The sequence below is a fragment of the Epinephelus moara genome, chromosome 16 (assembly GCF_006386435.1).
Source record: "Epinephelus moara isolate mb chromosome 16, YSFRI_EMoa_1.0, whole genome shotgun sequence".
NCBI classification, from domain to species: domain Eukaryota; kingdom Metazoa; phylum Chordata; class Actinopteri; order Perciformes; family Serranidae; genus Epinephelus; species Epinephelus moara.
The window spans coordinates 28300857-28327237 of NC_065521.1; the positions used below are offsets into that span (position 1 = coordinate 28300857).

At 42.2% G+C, this 26381-nt stretch overlaps 1 protein-coding gene across 3 annotated transcripts in view; it reads left to right on the top strand.

The window, feature by feature from the left end:
- The first annotated feature begins 8516 nt into the window (after positions 1 to 8516).
- LOC126403362 (potassium voltage-gated channel subfamily D member 3-like) overlaps positions 8517 to 26381 on the top strand; it is a 126763-nt gene continuing 108898 nt past the window's right edge. For 2 of the 3 annotated variants that reach the window (XM_050065971.1, XM_050065973.1), the window contains exons 1-3: positions 8517 to 8606; positions 8747 to 8836; positions 9705 to 10884. In XM_050065971.1, coding sequence (XP_049921928.1) covers positions 9782 to 10884 — 1103 coding nt within the window. In that variant the 5' untranslated portion in view covers positions 8517 to 8606; positions 8747 to 8836; positions 9705 to 9781. The remainder of the gene's footprint in view (positions 8607 to 8746; positions 8837 to 9704; positions 10885 to 26381) is intronic. The other variant, XM_050065972.1, reaches the window with a different exon arrangement.

The following is a 26381-nucleotide window of genomic DNA, read 5'->3' on the forward strand; positions in this document are numbered from 1 at the left end:
TTATTGTTATTGCATTGACAGTTCAGTTTTATCAAAAGACCATTGTTCCAGCAGTGAAATACTTCTTTAAGTTGCCATAGATGGTACAGGTGTGAAAAGGTTAAGGTTTTTAGACATATCCCATAGTGCCTTCGGGAGATGCTAAGGTGTAATACATCATTAATGAATATACAGCTGTCTATGATGAAAGAATACAGACTGGCTTGTTCCTTGAAAAATATTACAACACAGTGCTGTAGGGTTTGCATGTGTTTACAGGGAGGTCAGGCGTGTGTTGGTTGGCACTAGATTTTCTGTGAGAGTCAGTATATGTCTGGAATATCAATGACCTCTTTACACCTCTGATTGCTCTGCCCCGAGGAGCACGGTGATGAAAGAGAAAATTGGGAGTAGAGAGTCAGAGGTGAGTTTCAGGGCTTCTCTCCCAGCAGCATCCCTGTCCAAGGGTGAAAATCATCCTCCAGCCTGTGTTGGCTCAGTGTTCGCTCTTACATAACATAGACGAGAGCCTAGTGGAATTAACTCTTTATTGTTTATTCCTTACATTGGCACCATCATCAAATTTTGATTGGGTTTTGTCCTGTGCCTTTGAGCTGCAACAAACTTCCAACTCTGAGCCACCTTACTCAAGTGACAAGTAAAAACTCGACAGTGCTTATTGCTACTTTCCTGGAATGAGCACAGTGATGTACAGTCAAATCAAAAGTTGATTTGAGGTAATATACAGAGCCTGCTCTGGCAACACTGCTCCCCTGATCCCTTGGTGAGAGCCAACACAGTTTGGGCATCAGTAGACAAAGCGTGACATTTTACAGGGTTGGAATGGGTGCAGGATCTGCTGTCTTAGTCTCTTTGTGTGCTGGAAAGGGTCCAGGAGCACATCTATAACCCCCCTGTGCCACTGACTGCCTTCCTGAACAGTAGACAGAGGGGCTGCCAAGTCAGTGTTTGGCACACCAGGGATAAACTCCACAACAGTCAGACACTAAATCCCCAAAGGAAGATTTCAGATACCTAATGAGGATTAGTCAAACTAAGAAGGCAGGTTGTGGGAAATGTATGAATAATTGAACTCAAGGAAGCCAGCAAACAAATGTACAAACAAGGGAAATGTCAAAACAAAAGCCTCCGAGTTTACTCATGTGAAGAAAGTGCATACGAGGGAGGTATGCATTGTGCATTTGAATATGCAGTTGTTTTTACTTTACCAAATGCTGTGTATGTGTGTATGTGTGTGTGTGTGTGTGTGTGTGTGTGTGTGTGTGTGTGTGTGCCTTCCAGCCTTGAGGAGGCCATCAGTAGTCAGGAGTCAGCAGACGTATCAAGGTAACAGCAGTGAGCAGATAGAGGAGGCAAATTAATTGCCACCTTTACCTCAGCATTTCTATCAGTAAACTGCGCTCATTAGATCAGAGCTGTTTGCACTTTGAGGGCCTCCGGAGAGCCTCTGAGTTACATCTTTCACGGAGAAGGTTAATAGTTGCTATAAGGCGCAGATACACACAAACTGCATCAGACTGGGAGCAGCATTATTGGACTTCACATATGTTTATGATGTTTATAAGAATGAAATACCACAAGGACGCAACTGCAGGAGTTGTGTGAGTTTGTTAAGGGATGTTTGGATAAAGTTTTGCTGTTGTTTAATGCATTGTTAAATTCCCTTTCTCCGAAGGCATGCAAGAAACAAATTCATATATTTAACCTAATTAATATACAAATGGTCATGTGAAGGGTGGGGGGGGATACATTTTCCTTGATACTAGTAAATTACTTTATTGTATCTTGTTTCAATAATGCTCTTCACAGCTCTCGACAACTCTTGAGAGGTTAAGGGAAAGTGGAATAACCTCGCTCTACCAGCAGAGATTTTTCTTGTTCTAAACCCAGAACAGGCAGTCACTACAACGCCATGTTAGTTGTCAAAACTTTATTCAAACGCACGTAATTTTATTTTGACTTCCAGTGGAGATCCCAAAGTTCTCACAGTAAGTTGTCAAACTAAATTTTTTGGGGGGGAAATGTGTCTAAAATGATTCACAAGACGTCTGAAATATTTCCAGAGGCTTTGGTTTGAATATTTCACTCGGTTTCTCTCATCTTACAGCTTCAGCGAGGAGGTGGAAAAAGATCATGCAGAGTATGTTCGAGTTAAAGTCTGAGAGACGTTGAGGAATAAGCTTAAAGTAATAGTTTTATATTTCTGGAAATTTATTACTTACTTTTTTTGCATCTGCCAAGATGTGACAAGACCTCTCTTGTACCTGTATGATGACACAAACAACATGCAACATGTATGCTGAGCTGTGACGGCCACGCCTGTCTTGCAGGTCCTGGTCCCTTCACCCAGCACCACGTTCTTTTTTAGTTAGCTTCGGCCTGGTAACTAGTTTGAGTTCAACACCATACAACACCTTACATACATCACACACTCACTCATTCATCTGCTGACACAATGAAACACAGATTTACACATCCCATGACTTTACTATGCTTCTGCAATTATCTTTTGTTACATAAAAAATGTGTGCATTTTTCAGTTCAACACTGTGTCCCTCCCATTTTTGTCATGGCTTATGAGTTAGAGTTAAAGCAAAGCTAATTAGCTGCCAGTTGTAGCTTCATATTTAGCGTAGCATTCACAAGATGTTGGTTCGACAGTGTCTCTCTGCAGGGGATGATTTTTAACTAATACGGACACTTGTCTCCCTCAAGTCCATCCTTAAATAGACCTACTTACTCAACTAATCCTCCAAGTTTTGTTACCGAAACTTAACTAGTTTGTTTCCCGAGGCTCTGCAGGACAGAGAGGATTTAGAATTTTAATGTCAATGTAGTGTCTTCAGATAATTACAGAGGGCAGTTGACCATGAAATTCAACCCACCTTGTTATTCAGTGACATTTGAATTATTGGAACCGCTCACAGACTCATCGTTTGAAAAGGCCAATCTCCATGCAGTGTGTGTCGCAGTGTTTATGTGTCTGAGTGATCGCGTGTGTGTGTGTGTGTGTGTGTGTGTGTGTGTGTGTGTCTTCTTGAATTTCTATTCTTGTGACAGCCAGTCTGAGTTTAAGGAGTGCGGACATTTCTCACAAGGTAAGGTCATTTTGACCATTCGGTATTTTATCAAGGGGCCAGTTTACGGTCAGGTGCTTAATTGAGTCAAAGGTGCTTAAATAAATATGTCTGAGCATGTGTGTGTGCGTGACTGTGTGTGGACAGCATTTAGTTATTTTAAAACAAGCGTGAGTGTTTGTATGGTGAGCAATATGGCATATGAAGAAGTATTCATTCTTCACCATGTGCACATGTATATCCATAATGAGTTAACCATATGTGCTGCTGTGTGCGAGCTGTGTGTCCTGACCCTATTGATATTCCACTGGACTCTACGTATCATTGGAATAGGATCCCTGTTGACTTAATTAGGGCTGCATATTGTTCTGCAAAGCATTGAATAATGCGGGAACAGAGACACTGACACTATCTGAGTCTGAATATAAATGACCATGTACTTGCACAAATGATTCTCCTCCCAGTTATGAGCTTGAGCATCGATGACTGCAGTGTTGCATATTTCAGGCTTGATTGACATGTTTCAGTAAAGCACTGAAAAAGTCAAACTGGATCAATTCCTGTGTGTGCATCAGAATAATATTAACTAACCCAGTACAGTAGAAGGGTACACCACCTGCCTAGAGGAATTACACAGACCGTGCAATAACTTTACAGTGCTGTGCAACTTAAAAGGTAGAGGGCTGTGCACAGACTGAGCTTTTACAGAAATGTACTTACTGTATGTGCTGCACCTGCTTCTCCTCACTGCAGACAATGATTGCTCTGAGAGCTTTTCCACTGGAGCCCTGTTTTTTTGCTTTGCTTTCATGAGTAAACTTACATGTAGAGATTATTACCAGACTCTGTAGTCACCCAGGCCCCCAGAAAAGAATGCAAACAGAAAATATCAAGGGCCGAGATCTACTGTTCCTCGGGCTCTGTTGTTTGAAGAGACACAGCAGGTAAGGTTTGGAGAGGTTCATGGCCCCCCATTGGACTGTTTTATGTCTACTCAATACTATATACCATTGAAAAGTAGTGTCTCTGGAGATCCACTGGACCCCAGGGGTCCTCACAGGTCCATGTGGTTCCAGCGGGTCCATATTTCATAGTTCTCTGAAAGAAACTGGTGGATTGCCCCCTCTGGGTTGGGGGAGAGTTGCTGCCTCAAGCAAGGGGGTTCAAGTATCTCGGGGTCTTGTTCATGAGTGAGGGTAGAATGGAGCATGAGATGGATTAGTGGTTTGGTGTTTCTTCTGCAGTGATGTGGGAGCTGCACCGGACCATCGAGGTGAAGAGGGAGCTGAGTCTGAGGGCGAAGCTTTCGATTTACTGGTCCATCTACGTCCCAACCCTCACCACCGTAAGAATGAGATCATGGATACAAGCGGTTGAAATGAGTTTCCTCCGTGGGGTGGCTGGGCTCAGCCTTAGAGATACGGTAAGGAGCTTGGACATCTGGAGGGAGCTCGGAGTAGAGCCGCTGCTCCTTTGCATTGAAAGGGGTCAGTTGACGTGGTTCAGTCATCTGATCAGGATGCCTCCTGGGCACCTCCCGCTGGAGGTTTTTCTGGCATGTCCCACTGGTAGGAGGCCTTGGGGCAGACCCAGAACATGCTGGAAGGATTACATATCTCATCTGGCCTGGGAACAACTTGGGGTCCCCCAGGAGGAGCTGGAAAGTGTTGCTGGTGAGAGGGACCAATGGGGTGCTTTGCTTGGCCTGATGCACCCAAGACCTGGCCCCGGATAAGTGGACGAAAATGGATGGATGGGTCCAAATTATACTCACTCTCATCAAGTCGGGTAGGATCTTGCTTTAGTGCCACAGGTCTGAGGGCAGTAGATTTAATGTCCTCTGATGACATGCTGTGCCATAATATCTTTCAAAAACAATAGCCTGTGTAAATAATTTAAACCATTAAATTGCAGTATTATTATTATTATCGCACATTGGAATTTACTTGACACTTATTGAGTTGGTTAGAAAATTATGATCTCCTGTCCCAATCAGCTACAGAGCAGGCGGTGAAAATATGAATTGTTATTATTTCTATGAGTCTTTGAAGCATATAAACAAATTGATATTGGAATTAGTTTCTTCGGTCTTAGGGCATTATAACCATATTGCAACTCTTTTAGGCTGCAGCTGGAGCCAGCATTCTTTCTCTACGTGAATCTGTTCAGTTCTAATTATCCTCGGGTCTGTTTAGATTGGGCCTCTGTCATGAAAACTGATTGATATACTTCGGGTGGGTAACTTTTCCACTAGTCCATTTTAGATTGGGTGAAACATTTTGGACCTGTGAAGACCTCTACTCTGGAGGGCTGACAGGGGTCAACAGTTAAAGAGGGTCCACAAAAATATTCCAGGAGTTTTTAAAGCTGCTGATATCAATATTTTTATATGTAGAGCATTTAGCCACTAAAGAGCCAAATATTTCCCTGAGTAAACCAAAGGGGAGCTAAAAGAAAAGGCATTTTAAGCTTATTTTTGCCAAATAAGTGTGCACTCAGTAGAGTGCAGATCTTCGTCAGGCAGACGGCCTGAGCTGATTGCAGCCACTCTAGACAATTTTTGTATTCAGACGCACCGCGGCACGTTTCAGAAGCATCCCAGAAGCTTATAAAAAGACATGCCTCATCTAGCTTTGACAGAGCTGCAGCGCGTTACAAAGAGCAGATTAACTTCTGCTAACAGGCACTGTATCTAAAATATAGATATAGTATATTTATAAGGATGAATATATTTTACTAACTGAAACTCAGCCACATATCTTTGATCTATGTTGTTTATAACTGGACTTTTAATGGTATTAACTTTGTCTGTAGGCTATAGCACAGCAAAGTACAACAATAAACACAACTAAAATAGACAATATCATAGGAGCACAAATATCAAGGAAAAATGAACAAAATCTGCAATTCTACAAAACCAGGCAGGCAAAACGCTCTGCTTCTGAAACACTCCTGGTGTGGTATGACGCTGTGTGGCTTAAGTAACAATATCGGGTTGCAGCCTGACCAGGTAGAGCTGCGCCTAGTGGAACTGTCCCTCCCGGCTCCCTTACAGTCATAATAGCGACAAAGATACTAAAAACTTATGACTTATTCTTCTAGGCATTTAGTACACCCACATATCAGCCAAAAAGCCATTGTAATTTATAGGAGAGTGCCCACTTCCTCCCTAGAAACTTACCACAAAATTTTCTGTGGATGTCAATTTTTAAGCTGGGATGAAGGCCAGAACGTGGCCTGCTCCAGGCTTGTCGATTTGGCCAATGGGAGAGGGACCTGGACAAGAGCCACATTGTATGCAAGTAGAATAATGTGATTATTTAATTGTGGATCACCAAAAATAGAGTATGCTATATTTTAAAAGAAAGAGAAAAATAAATCATACCTTTGGAACCAAAAGTAACCCTTCGGACATGGTACCTAGATTGTAGAGTTTCCACTGCAACCAGTAGCCTACCCTTAAATGTTTGCAGGGTTGTTGTCACTCACTGCTCTGTCCAGCACTCACTGTATTCCCTCATAACCGGTGACACAGATGAAAGTCTGTACCTCATATATCGTCCACAGAAAGGGGTTGCACGCAGACATTTTCAGAACAAAATAAAACAGGCTGCAGTGAGAGTCTCTCTCTGTGGGATATCTAAAAATAGCCGGTTTGTGCATTTAGTCCTTCTAAGGCAAGCTCACGGGTTTAGTGTTGCCCATGGGAACAGCAATCAGTGATGCTGTTTTTTTCTCTGAGTGAGGATTAGAATATATGCAATTCACATGATGTGGCTGAAATTAGTATATATAAATGCTTGAAGATCCACTCATTACTAAAAGTGAATGTCATATAAAAACTAAAGTGATGGTCAAAGTTGTCACGGTGTGTTGATTGGTTCACATCCTCAATTCATGTTATAGTTACAGTCTACTATAAAACTCTCCACAGTATGAACAGTGGTTACATGAGCCTCAAAACCAGCCACAACTCAGCCCTGAGCAGAGTGACCGTCCTCTATTGACCAATCAACAGACTGCAGTGTTCACAGCTCCACCTTTTAGTACCAGATCTGTGTGCTAGGTACCCCAGCAGAGGGGGGACCAAATATGGGGATGGTATGGAACGTTTGATTGGTACCATCCACAACTTTTTACAGTGGAAACAGAAAATAAGCGTACCGAACAGAACTGAACTGTACCGTACTGCTCGGTGGAAATGCGGAGCCAGGTCTCACTCTGAAGTCATCGAAATCAGGTGTTTGGGCAGTGACTTGGGTGGTGGTGTCAGAAACCAATGAAAAAGGGCGTCCTTTAACATCAGCATGATGCGCAGGCGGTTGCCGTAATAATTTAATGGTGCCTGACGGTGTCAAGGGGGAAACGCGATGGGACAAGGACGAACGTTAAGGCGGCAAAAGTCCGAGTGGGGAGGAGAGTGGTGTTCGCGTCCTGTAAGATTCTAAAGCCAAACCCTGTTCTTTTTTTCCTAAATCTAACCACTTGCTTTTGTTGCCTAAACCAAACCTTGTTTTGTTGCCTAAACCCAACCTTGTTTTGTTGCCTAAACTTAACCATTTCCTTTTGTTCCCTAAACCCAACCTTGTTTTGTTGCCTAAACTTAACCATTTCCTTTTGTTCCCTAAACCAAACCTTGTTTTGTTGCCTAAACCAAACCTTGTTTTGTTGCCTAAACCCAACCTTGTTTTGTTGCCTAAACTTACCATTTCCTTTTGTTCCCTAAACCCAACCTTGTTTTGTTGCCTAAACTTAACCATTTCCTTTTGTTGCCTAAACTCAACCTTGTTTGTTGTTGAAGGAAGGAAAAATGTCAGTTTGTGGGTGTTGTACTGACGCGTTTATTTTGAAAGAGACTGTAAATATTAAATTTCCTGTGAAGATGGAGGTGTACCTTGAAAGATGAGAACTTGACAAAGTGTCCAAGAATGTCAACAACCAATTCACCCAGGAAGGTCCATGACCAAAACGTCAATATGTGATGAGGTCGGAGTGAGAATGTGTTGAAAGGGGGCTAAAGGTGCCCAAGGTGGCCATGTTTCAGGAGCTCTTGAATTCTCAGTGACGCCCCTGCTGGGATGCATCCTGTGGATAAACTCAGCTGGAAACCTTTGATATGTGGAAAAAAAACAACATTTGGTGCACTACTGTATCAATGGTTAGATGCGCGCATCCATTTTTGCTTTAAGGAGAGGAACCCCTTTTGTCACTTAATTTTGAGTGACAACGGAGGGGTGTATCATCTTTAATGTTTCTCCTCAGTGAGTAACCCACTTTCTGAGCGTCGTTGCGAGTCCTGATCGAGGTTTCACATAAATGCAGTTTTGAACCAAAATCAGCCCTGCGCAGAGAAAGAGAGAGAGGAGAGAGAGATGCTGCTCCTCCTCCTCCTCCTCCTCCTCCTCCTCTTCCTCCTTCGTCTCTTCCCACCACTCATCCCGAAGAGCCAACGTAAGACGGTCTTCACGGCGGAGTCCTCTCTCGTCACATCTCCACTGGCATAATGGAAACTGAATTAAAACAGCTGTGGTACGTCCGTCTCCGGTACTTTTCCGCTTTCACCTCATCATCATCAACAGCAGCAGCAGCGTTTGTCTCATGTAGCTCTCCTCCTCTTCGCTAAAATAACTTCTCCTCTCCTGGTTTAATTTTTATTTCTCTTCCCTCAGACAGGCTTTGAGAAATAACCAAACCTACGACTTGTAACTAAACTGCTGTGGAAGAAGGTCGCGTTTGTTTGGATGGAGAATTTTGAGTCGGTGAGTTGCAATGGAAGATAAAGCTGTTGCTATCAGCTGTGTGTAGTTATCAGCCTCTCCCGGCACATTGTGTCGCTTTTTGCCTTTTCCGCGTTGAGGGATAGTTGCCAATATGTCATCAGGGATAGTCAAAAATTGCTTGGTAAAACTATATGTAATGGTGAATTTGACCCGGATAATGATCATTTACTGTCATCAATTTAGAGTAAAACAAAGATCCATCTTCTATTTAGTGGCTGGAACTCAACAGGTTTTGAATCTCTGGCTTGTATCTCCCTCCTACAGCCTTGTAAATGTGCCTGTGTATATTGAAGAGTTAACAAAAAACACCCTCTATATGTAATTTTGTGATGCAGTTGCTTTGCTTCAGTTTTTTTTTTTTAACTGTAAGATGCAGTGAGCCGTGGTCCTCAGGAGGCTGCTTCTTAACTGTAACCCAATAGAGGGGATCTAAGAAATATAGCCTTAAAGTAATTACTGGGAAAGATGATGCTTAGTGGAAATTGCAGTATGTCCCTGTAATTACATTAAAGCACACTATATCTAAGAGAAATGTTATTTGTATCGTGCACTGTAAAGGTTTCTCACCTTATGTGTGATGCTTAATTTGATTTCCATTTAAGATACTTTTTCTGCTGTCTCAGCTGGACTGCCATATCGGATATGAGTTGTATTGTTGGTTTTTGTCTTCATTGTTAAATCGCTAGATCTGTGTCTCCATCATCACGTTCCTCTCTCCCACATCTATAGCTTTCATTTATCTTTGATTCTCATCCTCTCTTTCCAATCGATCGCTCTCTCGTGATGATCAAAGCAGCACTCCTGTCCTTCCGATCCTTACTAACTCCTTCCGTCTCTTCCCTTTTAGTTGGTGAGTGAGCTGAAGGCAAGCTGGTTGTGAAGGTGCTGGATTTGTTCCCCCCTACGCCCCAAGCCGGACACAGCATGGCGGCGGGAGTAGCGGCATGGCTTCCCTTTGCCCGGGCGGCAGCGATCGGCTGGATGCCCGTGGCCAATTTGCCCATGCCAGTGGCACCCACTGAGAAGAACAAGCGTCAGGATGAGCTAATCATTCTTAATGTCAGTGGACGGCGCTTTCAGACCTGGAGGAACACGCTGGACCGCTATCCAGACACCCTGCTGGGGAGCTCAGAGAAGGAGTTCTTCTACAACGAGGAGACCAAAGAGTACTTCTTTGACCGGGACCCTGACGTGTTCCGCAGCGTGCTCAACTTCTACCGCACAGGCAAGCTCCACTATCCACGCTATGAGTGCATCTCCTCCTATGACGAGGAGCTGGCTTTCTTTGGCATTGTCCCGGAGATCATCGGTGACTGCTGCTACGAAGAGTACAAGGACAGGAAGAGGGAGAATGCGGAGCGTCTGATGGATGACCAGGAGGACAACAAGGACGCTAAGCTGCCTAACATGACCTTCAGGGAGACCATGTGGCGGGCTTTCGAGAACCCCCACACTTCCACCATGGCCCTTGTCTTCTACTATGTCACTGGCTTCTTCATTGCCGTCTCTGTCATCACCAATGTGGTGGAAACGGTGCCCTGCGGCTCGTCGCCCAACCAGAAAGAAGTGCCATGTGGTGAGCGCTACACCGTGGCCTTTTTCTGCATGGACACAGCTTGCGTCATGATCTTCACCGTGGAGTACCTGATGCGCCTGTTTGCCGCGCCTAGCCGCTACCGCTTCATGAGGTCCGTCATGAGCATCATCGATGTGGTGGCCATCTTGCCCTACTACATTGGCCTGGTGATGACTGACAACGAGGACGTGAGCGGTGCTTTCGTGACACTCCGTGTTTTCCGCGTGTTCCGTATCTTTAAGTTCTCCCGTCACTCGCAGGGCCTGCGCATCCTGGGCTACACGCTGAAGAGCTGTGCCTCAGAGCTGGGCTTCCTGCTTTTCTCCCTCACCATGGCCATAATTATCTTTGCTACCGTCATGTTCTACGCAGAGAAGGGTTCAAGCTCCAGCAAATTCACCAGCATCCCAGCCTCCTTCTGGTACACCATCGTTACTATGACAACGCTCGGGTAAGAGCAGAGCAGACACTTCTTTTATTTGGTTGCGAGTGCTGTGTGTGTGTGTGTGTGTGTGTGTGTGTGCAAGCGCATGCGAGTGAGTACATGTGTATTTGCAGTTGGGTCTGTCATGTGAGAGTAAATGTTTGACAATGATTCCACTGGAAATCTCTGTCTGACTCTGTGGCCCAAAAACCTACAACTGCTTCAAAAGTCAGTGCCCCCCTTTCCAAGACATACTTTACAAACTTTATGCATAATGATAAGAGACTACAGAGTACTTTTCTGTCGTCTGTGTCCACTATGCTTTTATAACTAACAGTATTCTTCTGGGGGAAGAGCGGCCATCAAGATGTTCTCTCCCGGTAATGGCGGTGCCAATGCATGCCCTTTACACATCACCGATAACAGAGGGAGAGAGATGTAGGAGATTGTAGAGGAAAGGGAAAAGCTGAAAGCATCTTAGTGAAACCAAAACATTGGATAGGAATTATATCATTACTTTCATCTCCAACATGCCCTGTGGTTAGTAGAAATGCTCTTTCGGTGCAGGATGAACTGAAACAGTGACTTCGCATTTTGAGAGCCCTCCTCCTCCTCCTTCACTCGCTCTTTGTGAGTTACACTAGTTGCTGGCCTTGAAAATTAAGTGCCTCTTGGTACAAAGGCTCTGATGCAGAATATCAAAACGCTCTCCATTTTAAGAGGAAAGTGAGTGGGCTCAGTTATTTGCGTTTGGGCAACAGGCAGAGATAATTATTGTCATTAACGCATTTTTTTAAGGCATGCATGTTTTCATTATTCACTGAATGCCTAATTAACCTGTAGCCCACAACTGTTGTTATTGTTTGTTTTTACAATGTCATGATTGTGCTTTAAATGAGTTGAGACTGAACACGAGGAGAATTTTGATGAATCCGTTTCGTCTCCCAACCTGTTTTTCCCCATTTATATGTCATCATATATTTCACCAGTCGTTTTATAGCGAGTGAGGGGAACCACACATACATCATTAATTTTATACAGCATGCACAGGCACACACACACACACACAGTTCTGTGATGCGGCACTATTAGGCCTAATGGTAATGTGTTTCATGAGCGTCCCCTGTTGTGGATGTGTGAGTCAGACTGAGAGGCTGACAAATTGCAGCATCCTGCTAAATGTCAGAGTCATGGAGGCCATAAATGGCTCTGAGCTCATTGCCGTGACACACTTGGCACCCTGTCATTGTGCCCCACCATTCACAACCTGCCCAGAAGAACTGGTGTTGAGCAGATGTTTGATTCTGGATCGGTTGTTATCTGCTTGTGGACAGATGAATTGTGGGCAAATAGCATGGTACTTTCCGCTCTGTTGTCTGTTAATTTTGTGCACATGCAGCAGCTCGCTTTGCTGCCAGTCGTCTCTCGGTGAGACCTGAGACGCTAAACCGGTCTCCTTTTGCGTTTACAGTAGGACTGTGAAAGACGAGGGTGTGTGCATGTGTATCTGTTTGTGTATTATGAGGGGGGTAGTTGTTGAGCTTGGCCTCATCAATAAAGCAGGGGCCAGAAGTGGGTGTCAGAGTGACTAATGATGTGGCCCACTGCATCTGCTGACTAATGTAAACCTGCCTGACATTCTGGTCTCTGCTCTTGGTTTACGTCATAACACACACAAACTAACCATACACACAGAGACAATATTTGGCTGTCTGCATGCCTTAACCCACAAAGGCAAATATTGCTGTGACTTTGCATGTGTTTGCATGTTAAAAGACCCTTGCTCTATTTCAAATGGGATACTTATACTTGATATTTTATGCATGAATGCGTTCACACTGAGAGGTTTGAGAATATGGATGGTGCAAAAAGTTGAGTGTGAACTTGGACACTTCTCACCCTCAGTGGTCGCCATGTTGCCTATGTAACAGAGGGGTCAGGACCACAAACACATTTCAAACTTTTGAATTGAACACTGAAGCATTGCACAAAATATACATGTGTATTTTTCGCTACCACTGTACTGTCGTCGGATGTTAGCCATTAGTTTGTTTATCGGGTTAATTTTGATACCGCAAGCGGTACATTGTATCATCAGGCATTGACATTACAAGTGTTTTGACATGAACTATAAGGTCTCTGGACGTAAGTTACACTTGGTGTTTGTGCATGTGAAATTGTCGTCTTCACTGTAGAAAGTTTTAGCATTAGATTTGTGGTCAGATGCTTTACAAGCATAATGTGGCAGCTGTTATGAACTCGGTACATCAGCTGGTGATAGACGCAGCCGGTATCAGCCACGGGCATTCATAGAAACATGCCATGACAGCACATTCATTTTTAATGCAATAGGCTATTTAAATAATATAGAAGATGCCATGTGAACAAACAAACAGATAAAATGAGCATTTGATGAGTGACAATTGTTCGTCAAATGTTGGCGATTGCATGGTTGCAATTGAAAAGCTGCCAGATCTTGCAAATGTCATTCATTTAAGTGTACTAAAGTAAGTATCTGATCTGAGACACAGCACTTGTATGTGGTTTTTCCTTGAGATGGCATAAGCATGTTTTAAAGGGTCTTCAAGTGAATGTGATTTCAGATTTGCAATTTCCCTCTTTCCTTCTCTAACTTGCACTGAAATCCGTGGATAGATATCTTGACTGTCTGCTGTGCAGCAATTTATACTCATCTGACTAAATAAGATGAAAGCCAGTTCCCGCAGACAATGTTTTCCTTGACTTCTTGTCTTCCTGTCTAGGTGCCTCAGGGCTTAGTGTTGCGCTGTTGAGAGTGTGTTCTGCTTTGTTCTCCTTGTGGAGATCATATCATCTGCAATCTCATATTTAATTTACTGCTAACTTGCGAGCTTTAGCCCCGGTGTTTGTGCTGCACTCGGGGAAAGACTGAAGAGGGGTGGGGGGTTGTGTCCATGTGTGTATGTCAGATTGTGCTTGTTACATGCACACACATGTGCTCGTCAGCACTATGTATGACACATAACAACAAGGGTGCCCTGCCTGTGCCACATACTTGCTGCCTTGCCCACTGTGGCTTTTTGAGTGTTTTGTTTATCTGACAATAATCCGGCCTCAGTCAGAGTCCATAATCCCCCTTCAACAATGGGCAATGAAATACCAGGTGAATAGCTTTTTGAAGTGCAGTTCTCCTCTTTCTTCCTGGCAGTGGAAGTTGCTTTAATGACAACAGCATGTCAGAAAAGACGGGAAATTGAGTCTGGGCTGAGAGGAGAGAAAGAAAATTAGGGATAGATGAAAAGACACAACCAGGCATCTGTTTATTGCATCTGATTCTTAGTTAAATTTGCAGCAAGACAGAATTGTAGGGGGCATATTTTGGTATAAATTGGCCGTGGTACAAACAAGAACTCTAAAATCCTCCAAGACAGACCCCTAGAGGCTGTGCTGCTCCTTATAAGCAATTGGACAAAAAGAGGTTTAACCACCCATGCAAGCTAGCGAGCCACCAACCAACACTGCTGTCCTCAGAGCCCTGTGCTCACTCTATAGCAGAGCTAAAAGGCTTAGCTCATATCCGGCAAATGAGGGGCATGCAGGCACACAGTGGTGAGGCTTTAGTTAAATCAGAGACATTTAGGCAATGGGACCTGTGAGGGATTTTGTTCCTCAGGTTGTTAAACAAATTGATTTTGACCTTTGAGTGATGATAACTTTGAGCATTTTTCATATTTGGTGATCCTGTATCATAAACTGCTGTCTGGCTGGCTGGAGTGGAGGCAGAGAGGGTGTTTGTGTGTGTGTGTGTGTGTGTGTGTGTGTTTGTGGGAGAGATGCAGCAGCTACTAAACCTCAGCTTTTCATTACTGGTCCATCTAGACCTCATGTAGTTCATGTCTTTGTTCACGCTGTGGAAGAGACACAAGAAAATGAATTGTTCTAGTGTGATCCCAGTTCAGCAGTTAGGTTTGTAAAGTTAACCTTGTAATGGTTTCTAACAAGACTTTAAGTCTTTTGTTTTTTTATTATGTTTATTCATCATGATCTCGTTTAGGGAACTTCTGTTTACATTTAGCACTGGGACCAAATTGCTTTTATGGCTCACATTTTAATGATAGTGGGTCTAAAATGTGAGTCTCTAAATGCAATAGCAAATGGTCAGCGTACTATCTAAAAAGCAGATAAGAGCAAATTAAAAGTATTATTTTGAAGAGCTGTATCTTTACATATCACGTGTTCTGCTGCAGTGAATCACAGTCAGTCCAATCTGTTATGTTTGGAATTACCCAACAGGTTTGTCACAATGACATTATGAACATTAAAATGCTTATTCAGCACAGAGGAATGAGGTATTTGCCTGTATCTTATCAAACTTTACTGACTGCTGCACCACTTGAGAAACTCATTTTCTCCATACAGATAATTGGTTGAGCGTTATCTAATTAATAGAAGGAAATAAATGGCTTGGTTTTTCTGTCTATCTAACTATGAATTGTACTTTTTAAAAGACCTCCATGCTGATTGTCAGCACTGGTCTGCTGCCATCGTCTTGCTGGTGAGACTCAAGGGGTCCACCACATAATGAGGCTCTTGTGACTGATGGTGGAAGCTAGGCTAGTAATAAAGCGAACCATTACAGCTAAGTGGATAAGGTCCAGTGAGTAGGGTTTAGTGGGATCCAGTGGTGAGGATGCTAAACTGAAAGTTCTCCCATGTGCCAAGCGCATTGATGAGCTACAATGGCTGATGCAAAAACATGAAAGGCCCCATCTATGGCCAGTGTTGTGTTTGTCCGTTCTGGGCTAGGTGGACTCCATGGAATAGACCCAGGTTGTCATTTATAACTATTGCATATGCACAAAGCAAGGCCTGAAAGAGGCGTACGCCACAAGCTGTGATCTATAAAAACAAACTCTGACCCATGCATACAAAAATTTTGTCGACAGGGAAAAACTTGCAACGCGGATAGTTTTGTGGCGAATTAAAGCCAGATTGCAGAAATTAAATGCAAGAAGAATCATTATATGTATAATGATGTCTCTCACATCATAAACATTAAAAACCAGCAGTGGTGTTTGTGCTTGTGCTAGTGAGCCATAATTTTTCCATAAGCACCTTTCAACTGTAAAATTTTAAGACAACATTTCAAATCAAAGTCCACTCAATATTTCATCAGTGCTGTCTCGCCATGACATTCCCCTGAGTGCAGAGGAGAGGACTGGACTGTATGCTGGAAATGCACACATCAAATAGCCTTAAGTAATTGCAGAACAGAGCGTCAATAGTTTTTTAAATAATATCTTCTACTACTGTGTAAAATCACTGCAGTAAACACGACTGTGCGAACACAAAGCGCACTGGAGACACATCTGGTTTGTGTAAATTCACTAAGTCTGGAAATAAAGCCGGTTACCGCTCTGGCACAATCAATAAACCACGACATCTATTGCACGTCTGTCGGTCCTGGAAGAGGGATCCTTCCTCAGTTGCTCTTTCTGAGGTTACCATTTTTTCCCCCGTTAACGGACAGAGGGATGCCGTATGCTGTAAAGCCCTCTGAGGGAAATTGTGATTTGTGATATTGGGCTTTATGAATAAAAAACCCTCTCTATGAGTCCTAATCGTAATGCAGGCCGTGCTTACCTTAGCAAAACTTAAATAATGAAATTGTGTTCACCATTAAAACCTGTTTTCTAATATTAATCCAGGAGTGGGGATACCACTGATTGTCACGATGATGACGGAATCAGTCTGATTGCTGTAAACATATAATCTGCAGTGACACTCGTTTCCATGATTCGGAATAAAGAACTATCAGCTGCCTCATTTCTATGCATTAACATTCGTGAGGTGCTTTACATTGACCATTTATGATAGAATGTGTGCGTGTAGAGGCTGATCCACATGTGGGCAATTCCAAGGTAATTTGGGATTAACTTGGATTAATAAGGATATCGCGCAATGGCAGGCGTACACGCTTTTATAAACCAGTGTATTTTTTGGCGCATGCCATTACTAGCTACCTAACTACATGTGTAAGACTCAAGGGTTATCTCTGGTTCTCGGAGGTGAAGCCAGTTGAGAAGTGCCTCAGACCTTCATTCTTCTAATGGCCAGAAGCAGGCAACTCTACTGGTTTCAAAAAGAAGACATTGAAATGTACGAGAAAATGACTCTACTTGTCACTTGATTTATTACCTCAGTTAACAATTTTCCTAATGAGGAATGAGTTAATGCTGGTTTCAAGTCTTCCTTTGATACAACAACATGTCCTTTTTTTTTAAAATTATGGTCCCATTTTGTGTAAATGTCACCAATTTTGTGATGTCACGGTAGCTACATCCACTTCTGTTATACAGTCTGTGCTAAGACTTTATGTTGTAACTTGCATTTAATTTCTTGCAGTCAGTTTACAAGGCCTTTATTTCACAGTATATAGTATAAATAGTATATTTGTTTGAGCATTTAAAAAGAACTCATTCCAGTGCTCTCTTAGAGTGCACTCTGTTACACATAACAAAACACGTCAGCCGTTCTCTATGCATCTAGTTGTCTTCGCAGACTCATTAGGCCGTTCTATTTGATGAAGTATTGATGAGAGTCGGAGTGTTTGGTTGTGTTGTAGTCATTAGCATAGCCATGCCTGAGTATGATTAATATCCTTATCAAAGACCAGCTTCTTTTGATCACTGCTCCTCCTAGATCAATGGACTGCTCTCTGTCTCCCAGACAACCACACAAGACCTTTCACGTACACAGTTTGTTGCTGTGGTGCATGGGTTACATGTGCATGTGGACATTGTATGGAGGGAGGGGTGTCTGCGCTTTCGGTACCTGTGTCTGCTCATGTTCACTTGTGTCCGTAAAGGGGCGTGTGTGGCTAAGATGAGAGTGGCTGTGCATGTGTCTCCACCCTCTTTCGCAAGTCATTGTCACCGTGCTCTGATTTATAGAGCATTTATTTTGGAGCCAACAGCTTGTGAAAAGCAATGATCAATGCAGATGAGTGAATATTGATTTTTTTTTTGCAGTAGAAAGAAAAGTGGTGGCCATTGTTAGTGCTACTAATTAGAATGGGTGATGCAGGTATGACTGAAAGATAGTGCCTAAATGTGATGTCACTGACCCCTTATCTTGGATTTATGAGAGGGGTTAAGGAAGTAATTTGTCCATGGTGATTTAGATCCAGGTCTGTAACCTTTTCTTTTTTTAAGGTCAGGATTAGTGGTGAGCTGACCTGTACTTGTCTCAATTAAGATGTATTTGGAGTTTGCAAAATGACAGGAGATACTGAGCACATGACATGCATACAGAACCCTGCAGTGTGAATTAATCATGGCTCTGTGTCATGAGGTTTGTAAATGCAACATGTAAGAAAAGTAAGATGAGAGAGTTCAGCTTTCCAGCTATTTAGAAACCATGTACTGAAATGTAGCACGTTGAAATGCAAATAATGTAGTGCGTGTGTACAGTCAGAGCACTTCAGTTCATACGCTGAACCAAATCAAATTATTTCTTTCCCCCTCAATAATTTCTTCATTAAATCAAGGCTAATTATTCATGAAGATAGTAAGAGTTATTATCATGGGTTTTAAGGGATTTACTCATGGGGTTGATATATGGAGATATTCCAGGCAACATTTACAGTCACAGCATTTGGCAGAGAGTCTCATTCGGAGCGACTTACAGTACTTCTCAGTATTCTTTATTTAGACAGCACCATCAGTTCACGTTAAGACAGGGAGTGATTAACTGACCACAAGTGTTTGAGGTACAAAGAGTGTAACAATGTGTGCTAAACTAAACAGCTTTGATTTTAGCTTAGATTTCAGTTAAAAAAGCACAAAGCAATCAATCATGCTTCTTTACTGTTAAATAATGTACTGTTAAATTTACTTTCTGTAAAAAATGCAGTGCAACAAATTCTTACTTTACATTAGGGAACCAACTTAGAGCTGCAAAAACTACTACTTATGATAGCATGTAAAACAAAGCATTGAGCAGGTAGAGTAATTAGCACTAGCTCTCCATGTATACATGACAGTAAAGGTCTGGTGTGTAGGATTTAGGGGCATCTATTGGCAGAAATGGTATATAATATTCAGAATTATGTTTTCTAGGGCTGCCCCTTGAAAGTCTGAGATTCAAATCATCACTCTGAGACTGAGGTTGCTTCAAGTCGAACAGTCTTCTTTGTGGGTTTCTATTCAGTGTGCTGTGCAGTGTACCTCTTGGGATGTTTCGGACCCCAGATTTTGCTGTGGAGTGAGCGCTTCTGACTTTACAGGCGTCTTTCACAATGTAAATCCATGTGAGAAAGTCATTTTGGGCCCAATGGCGTCCCGCAATGGACCCGGAAGTTGTAATGTGATGTGTGTGTGGCCAAAGACTGGCGCTGTTCCTGGGGCTTGTATGGAGTGGGTCCTCTTCAGGGAGTCTGATATGTTGTTTATAGTAGCCCAGGACAGACAAACCAAACATGGTGTCTAGTGTTTGCCACTGTAGTTCTCCTTAGTCTCTATATACAGACTCTACATTCAGTGAATGTAGAGTCTGTAAGCAAACCCCGAGATCTTGCCTCCGGAAGAAAAGTGGAAGAGCCCTGGTTTCCGGTTATAGGCTGTTTGTAGTCCGCGTGATATTGACCAATCACGTTTGAGCCGGCTGCAGTTGTTGCCAGGTTAAATGCTCCGTGCGGTGAACTAACGAGGCGGAACATAATTGGCGTCACTGCAAACTCTGAATCCATCGCAATGGTTAAGCATATTTACTTATATATAAACGGAAGTCGGAAACGGAAATTCGCGTCCTCCGCCCAAATCAAACCGGAATGCCAAAAAATCGGGGGGCTGCCCCCAGAGGCTGTATCGCCGTCTGCCAGAAGTCAGACGCCGAATACAGCCGATGGGTTCCGAGAATGAGTTCTCCTAAACGCTTTGCACACTTGAGAAGTTCAAGTGCAACTTCACCGCTGGATACCAGTAAATCCTACACACTGGACCTTTAACATGCAGTCTGCATCTAGATGTCTTATCTGGATAAGGAAATCCACAAATTTATACCAGCAATATAACTGCAAAGGCCCCACAGATGTCCCTGTCAGATATAACAGGCCTAGAACACCCAAAGCAACACATCATATACATATACATACCAGACCACCTTTTTTTAGCAGAGGTCGTGGTTCTATACCTAGAAAATGTTTCAGTACATATCATTCGTTGTCAAGAGTGTATTCTGTAGTCTATTTTTAACTACTTTCAATGGACAAAAGTTATGGGTCAAAGATTTCACTTCCTGACTGTATTGTCGAGGGGCTTTCTCTGCAGGCTTGCACAGTCTTGTGTTTTTGTATTTCACTGTAGTGTTTTTGTTTTCCTTTTTTTTGCAGTAGCGAACAGCCAATAAAAGCTATGCTACAATAGGCATTTGGCAGGAATCCAGCCAAGTCTGCAAATTTTAAATAACAGTTAAGAGACTGGAAAGGCTTTGTAACTTAATATTAATATATCAGTGCTTGTCGTGAATTATGGATTAATTACTTCCCCACACTGACAGAAATCCAGCTTCATAATAAAAGGTGGATTTAACAGATTATCCACTTTTTTTTTCTCAGCCATATTTGGGTATGATATCTTTGTCACCTCTCACTGGCTGTAGAGTGAAACCAGAGGGAGTATGAGTGTATTAAATAAGCTTCACTGACATCTACAGTCACCTTTGGCCTCAAGATGGTTTCTGTACAGCACTGACCTTCAGCTGAACTCACTAATTCTTTGTGATGGAGAAACACTGACACGCACATCCGCACAAAAGCATGTATTTAGAAAAAGTGAATGTCGACTTTGACCTCCCAGCTGTTACTCTCCCTAAATGTATCTTCCTCATCCTCCCTCTCTACCTCAGTCTCCATCCAGAGGAAAGAGATGTAAGAAGACAATGCTTGCTACCTCTCACCCAGCCCACTGACCCCTATTCCCCTTTCACTGCTACTAAAGAAAAAGCACCAGAAAAGAGGTCACAAAATAGAAATGTCAGTCCATTTTCACCCAACTCACCTTAGTGTCTTCCTCTCTCTGTGTCTCCGGTGTGGCTCTTGGGATGGCAACATCACTCAGTCAATCTGCTGTTTGCTCCACACTGAAATCTTGACAGACGACATTTTGTGCAGATATTTTTGTCTCCAGATGGTGAATCCTACTGACTGGATTACCAATAAGCCAGCTATTTATAAGATACAGTGCATCCAAAACTGCAGAATTGATGTCTGTTAGCTTTAGCCGTACTTTAAAGGAACAGTGTGTAAGATTTAGGGGGATTTAGTGACATCTACTGGTGAGGATTGCAGACTGCAACCAGCTGAAACTTCTCCCAGTTAGTTATTTATTGCTGAGGAGGTTTTTCTTTAGAGGTCTCCTCCTCTCCAAAACAAATTGACTCAGAGATTTAAACCAGTAAAAACACTGAATTGAGCAGTCTAATCATACAAATCTCTCATGTCTGAGACGGGCACCTGCTAATGTGTGCTCACCTTTTCTCTTTAATAACTTAAAGCTACTCTTACCTTTCTTGCATTTCACACAGCACTTAGAAGATTTTTTAACATCCACAACTCCTGCCTCCCTCCAAAGTCCCATTCCCTCCTGCAACTTCACCTCCCTCCAAAGGCCTTCTCCCCCCTCCTCCATTACGTCCTCATTACGTCTATGATAGACGTAGGCGTTGGCAAGGTAACGTTAGATACACAGAAGAGGAGAGCGAGTGTAACGTTACAACCAAGACAGTCAGACACAACCCTGGAGTTTTAAAACTCAGTCGGAGTCAGTGATGACTGATGAGTTTTAGAATAAGGTTACAGTGCTAACATTAGATAGTAGCGTTAACGTTACTAGTAAGCGGGAACGTACAAGGAACATAACGTTAATGTTTCAGAGGCTACGCTACAGTAGGCTAACGTTAGCCATTAGCAACTGGATGCTGTTACGTGAGCGGTTATGTCAGTCAGAGGCCTCCACGTGGGGAAGACAGACAGGACGCTCGGCCAATCATTCGGTCCGAATGCAATGATTGGTCGGAGTTTTCTTAGAACCATATGAGAATGGTATAATTATGAGATTTTTTTCTCTGGTGGAATTCACTTACATTTTATTAATGGCATTTAACCTAATCAAAGAAAAGTGTAAAATTTCCAGAAAGTTAAGTGTTGCTTTAAGATCCAGATGTTCAGAAGGTTTTTACCTGGAGCCAAATCTTCTTCAAAATCAGCGTTTTCTGATGCTCTCGTCACGGAGGGGTTGCTGTATACAGTGGCGGACGCGAAAACGCAGTCCTGTCGAAAGCCAGTGTTTGGTTTGTTTGTTCTGGGCTACTGTTGCAACATGGCGTTCTCTGTAGACGAGGAGCCGCTCCTATGACGGAGTACTAGGGCCACATTGAAGAAAAAAAAAAATCGGAGATTTCGAGATTAAAGTCGTAATATTTCGAGAATAAAGTCATAACTGAGAAAAAGTCATAATATTACGAGAATAAAGTCATAATATTATGAGATTAAAGTCATAATATTACGAGAATAAAGTCGTAGTTTTTAAGGAAATAACCAACAACAAACAGAATATCAATCTTGTCTTGTGTCAGTCGAAACTCCGGGCCCAACTCTGCCACTGATTGGCCAGTCTGACATTCTTCATCATACATATAGAACGTTAGTGAAACACATAGGCCTAACAGAAACATGCGTTCGTTTGGGGACAAGTTAGTGGTCACGTCACTCGTTCCACAGGCGAAGGACCCCCGACACATAGCCTACAGTAAATACACCGGTTGTAGCCTAAGTAACTTAACATACGTGAGTCTTTGTGACTCTTGACTCTTGTCCCCTAACTAACGCTTGTTTCTGTTTCACTAATGATATTTTCACCCCATTAAGTCACATCCCGTTATTTATTTCCTCTGTAAACCTAACGTTACAGCAGCCTACAAGCATACTGTGTCAATAAATCAGCTCAGACACTGTTAGAAATGTAATATTTAGCCTAATAACATCATGCTACAGCAGTAATAACGTCAGCTTTAGTCAAATGGCTCTAGCTCTCCCGCTACACATTTTCCTGTATCTTGACATGATAATGGCCGCGTTTCCCAGATCGCTCTTAGCTTAAGAAGATCTTTCACTAAGAAGGAGTTGTAAGATCGAGATGACCCACTCTTAACACTCTTCTTAGCCACCAAACGCTCACAGATCCAGCCGCAGCAGGCACATTAATATTACACTAGCCTAAGCAAGGAGATATTTAAACAGTGCGCGCCGTATATATTTTGATCTATTTTATACTTCAGATTTATATTGTTTGGCATTAATTGGTGACAGAAAAGAACGAATTTCATTCTGCAGGGAAACGCGTGTCCTTACTGTGCATATTGAATCTTGAATCTATGTTTTATGAAGACCCTGTGTGCACTCAGAGCTGTGGCACAAGTTACGCACCGAAATCTGGCGGAAGAAAAATAATAATAAGATGAAAAATAAGTAGGCTATGTATGTGACTTATGGCTGATGAAGTGGTGGGTGATCGATGTGCCTGACATCGATTGATTTAGTTTCAGCACCGCGGTAGTGGCCAGCTCCTGTTAAGAGTTTCTTAAAGAGTGATCTCAAGTAAAATCTTAAATGGATGCAGAAAGTGAAAAGAAAGCAATAGCCTAATTTAAAAAGTTGCCTCTATTGAAAATGCATTTAATCTCTTTGAAAGCTATTTCTCAAGACAAGTTCTGTAATTACCTTGTCCACTTTCATTCTGTTTATATCTTAACAGGAGCTGGCCACTACCGCGGTGCTGAAACTCTAAATCAATCGATGTCAGGCACATCGATCACCCACCACTTCATCACTGTCCCCATCAATGTTTCAACATCTCCTTGCTTAGGCTAGTGTAATATTAATGTGCCTGCCGCGGCTGGATCTGTGAGCATTTGGTGGCTAAGAAGAGTGTTAAGAGTGGGTCATCTCGATCTTAAAACTCCTTCTTAGTGAAAGATCTTCTTAAGCTAAGAGCGATCTGGGAAACACAGCCATTATCATGTCAACATACAGGGAAAATGTGTCCAGAGTTTATGACATTTAGTGGGAGAGCTAGAGCCATTTGACTAAAGCTGACGTTATTACTGCTGTAGCATGATGTTATTAGGCTAAATATTACATTTCTAACAGTGTCTGAGCTGATTTATTGACACAGTATGCTTGTAGGCTGCTGTAACGTTAGGTTTACAGAGGAAATAACGGGATGTGACTTAATGGGGTGAAAATATCGTTAGTGAAACAGAAACAAGCGTTAGTTAGGGGACAAGAGTCAAGAGTCACAAAGACTCACGTATGTTAAGTTACTTAGGCTACAACCGGTGTATTTACTGTAGGTTTCACTAACGTTCTATATGTATTAGCCTATGAAGAATGTCAGACTGGCCAATCAGTGGCAGAGTTGGGCCCAGAGTTTCGACTGACACAGAACCGGCACGGTGCCGGTTCCCGAACCTAATTAAGTAGGCTATTTACAACGGCATGAAAGACAATCTGATATTCTGTTTGTTGTTGGTTATTTCCTTAAAAACTCCGACTTTGTTCTCGTAATAGGCCTATTATGACATTAATCTCGTTAAATTACGATTTTAATCTCATAATATTTCGACTTTATTCTCGTAATATTATGACTTTTTCTCAGTTATGACTTTATCTCCATTTCTGCAGATATAGCCCCCTTTAATGGTAATAGTTGTGTGCAATACAGATAAAATCTTCCATCGTGTTCCATGTCATTTTATATCGTGAAAGTACCATACTGTGCACACTTCTAATACTGTTAGTGCAGCCTGAAAGACTTGAAAAGAAGGAGATGTAACATATATGTCGATATTACGATGAACCAAATCCTACCCCATTGAATTATGTATCACAGTATTGATGTTTTATTGCACAGCTTTAACATAGCATGCCAGGAGCATTTGGCTCAAAACACAGCTTGGGTCAATATAAAGCTAAGTCTATGATGTTTTTGCTCCACTAGTGGTATGGATCTAAGAATACCACAGTTTTCTTCTTTCGTTCGCCTGCGCTGATGAATGATACATTACAGACTAACAGAGCTGCATGGCTGTGGACTTGTATTTCTCTTTTTCTTTGACTTTTTCTACATGATTCACTAGCTTTAACCCTCTTTCTTTTTTTTGCTTCCTTCTGAACTGTTATGTATCCTGAGGCTGTATGTGTGCATGTTTGTGTGCATGCCTACGCTGACTGTAATGTGTTTGTATCCCACTCTGAAGGCATGTGTTTACATGTTTAGTATGTTCTGTTCTGTAACTCAGTGTACCTTGCTAAAGTAATTATGTGCCTCCACATTTAGTTTTATGTCCGTAGCTGCTGAATTGCGACTACACTGAGGTTGTTATGAAGGCAGAAAAATCACTAAAGTAATTTTCCAGGTCTGCGATTTCTAGGTACACAGCAATAACTCACAGTATTTTCATGTTCCTGCTCATACCAGTGAATGTAACTTACAACTGCCTCGGTTACTGACGGGCACACTGGGTCCATTACCAGGTGGTCAGACGCACCAGAGCACAGGGGCAGATATCCCAAATCTGAACCGTGTGTTTAAATGTTGCACCTGAATCCATATAAATAACTGACAGCACAATGTGAAATGGGAAGGTGACATTTTATGGGGTTGTTTGAAAGCCCAGACAGAGTCGAGTATTTTTTTTTATAAATAATTCTTCTGTAATTCCCAATTTTAAATCATTGAATGCACACTCTGAACACTTATTTATATGAATGGTACTGGAATATAACCGCATTCTAACATTTTGAACTGATGATGGAGCTAAATGAAAAGTCATGGGATCATCAGAGTCAGTTGGAGTCATTCTCTAGGGATGACCATGTCCCAACAGAAAGCGAGCGCCTGACTATTATGTTATATTGCCTAACGTCAGAGCTCTCTGTCCACACTGAATCTATTAAATACACATATTCTGTTACGTGGAAAACCACGTAAATATTAGGGATGTCCCAATCCAGCTTTTTCACTTCCGATATGATACCGATATTACAGCCTTGAGTTTTGGCCGATACCGATCCGATCCAAGCGCGTATTATACATATTCACTTATTTTGTTGTCAGTCATGTTAGAAAAGGTTTGATCAAGCAATATTACTCTAACAAGAACAACTACCTAATCGGGTTAGTTAGAATGATCCACAACAGTTGGTATGAGAAACTGACCCATTTATTGTTAACAGGGTTAAATAAACAAACTTTAAACTTGAACATTAACATTAAATAAAAAATATAGCTGATTTGCTTTGGCTGCTTTGGCCCCTTAATAAATAGAAAATAAATCAACACAAGAAATCTTTAAAATGTCTAACATTGAAATTAAAATAGCAGCAAGACTCCATACACTTGTGCTTTGGCCCCCTAATAAATAACAGATTAACACCACAAAACATTGTTGACATTTAACAAGTGTCAGTGCCAGCCTGGTGCACA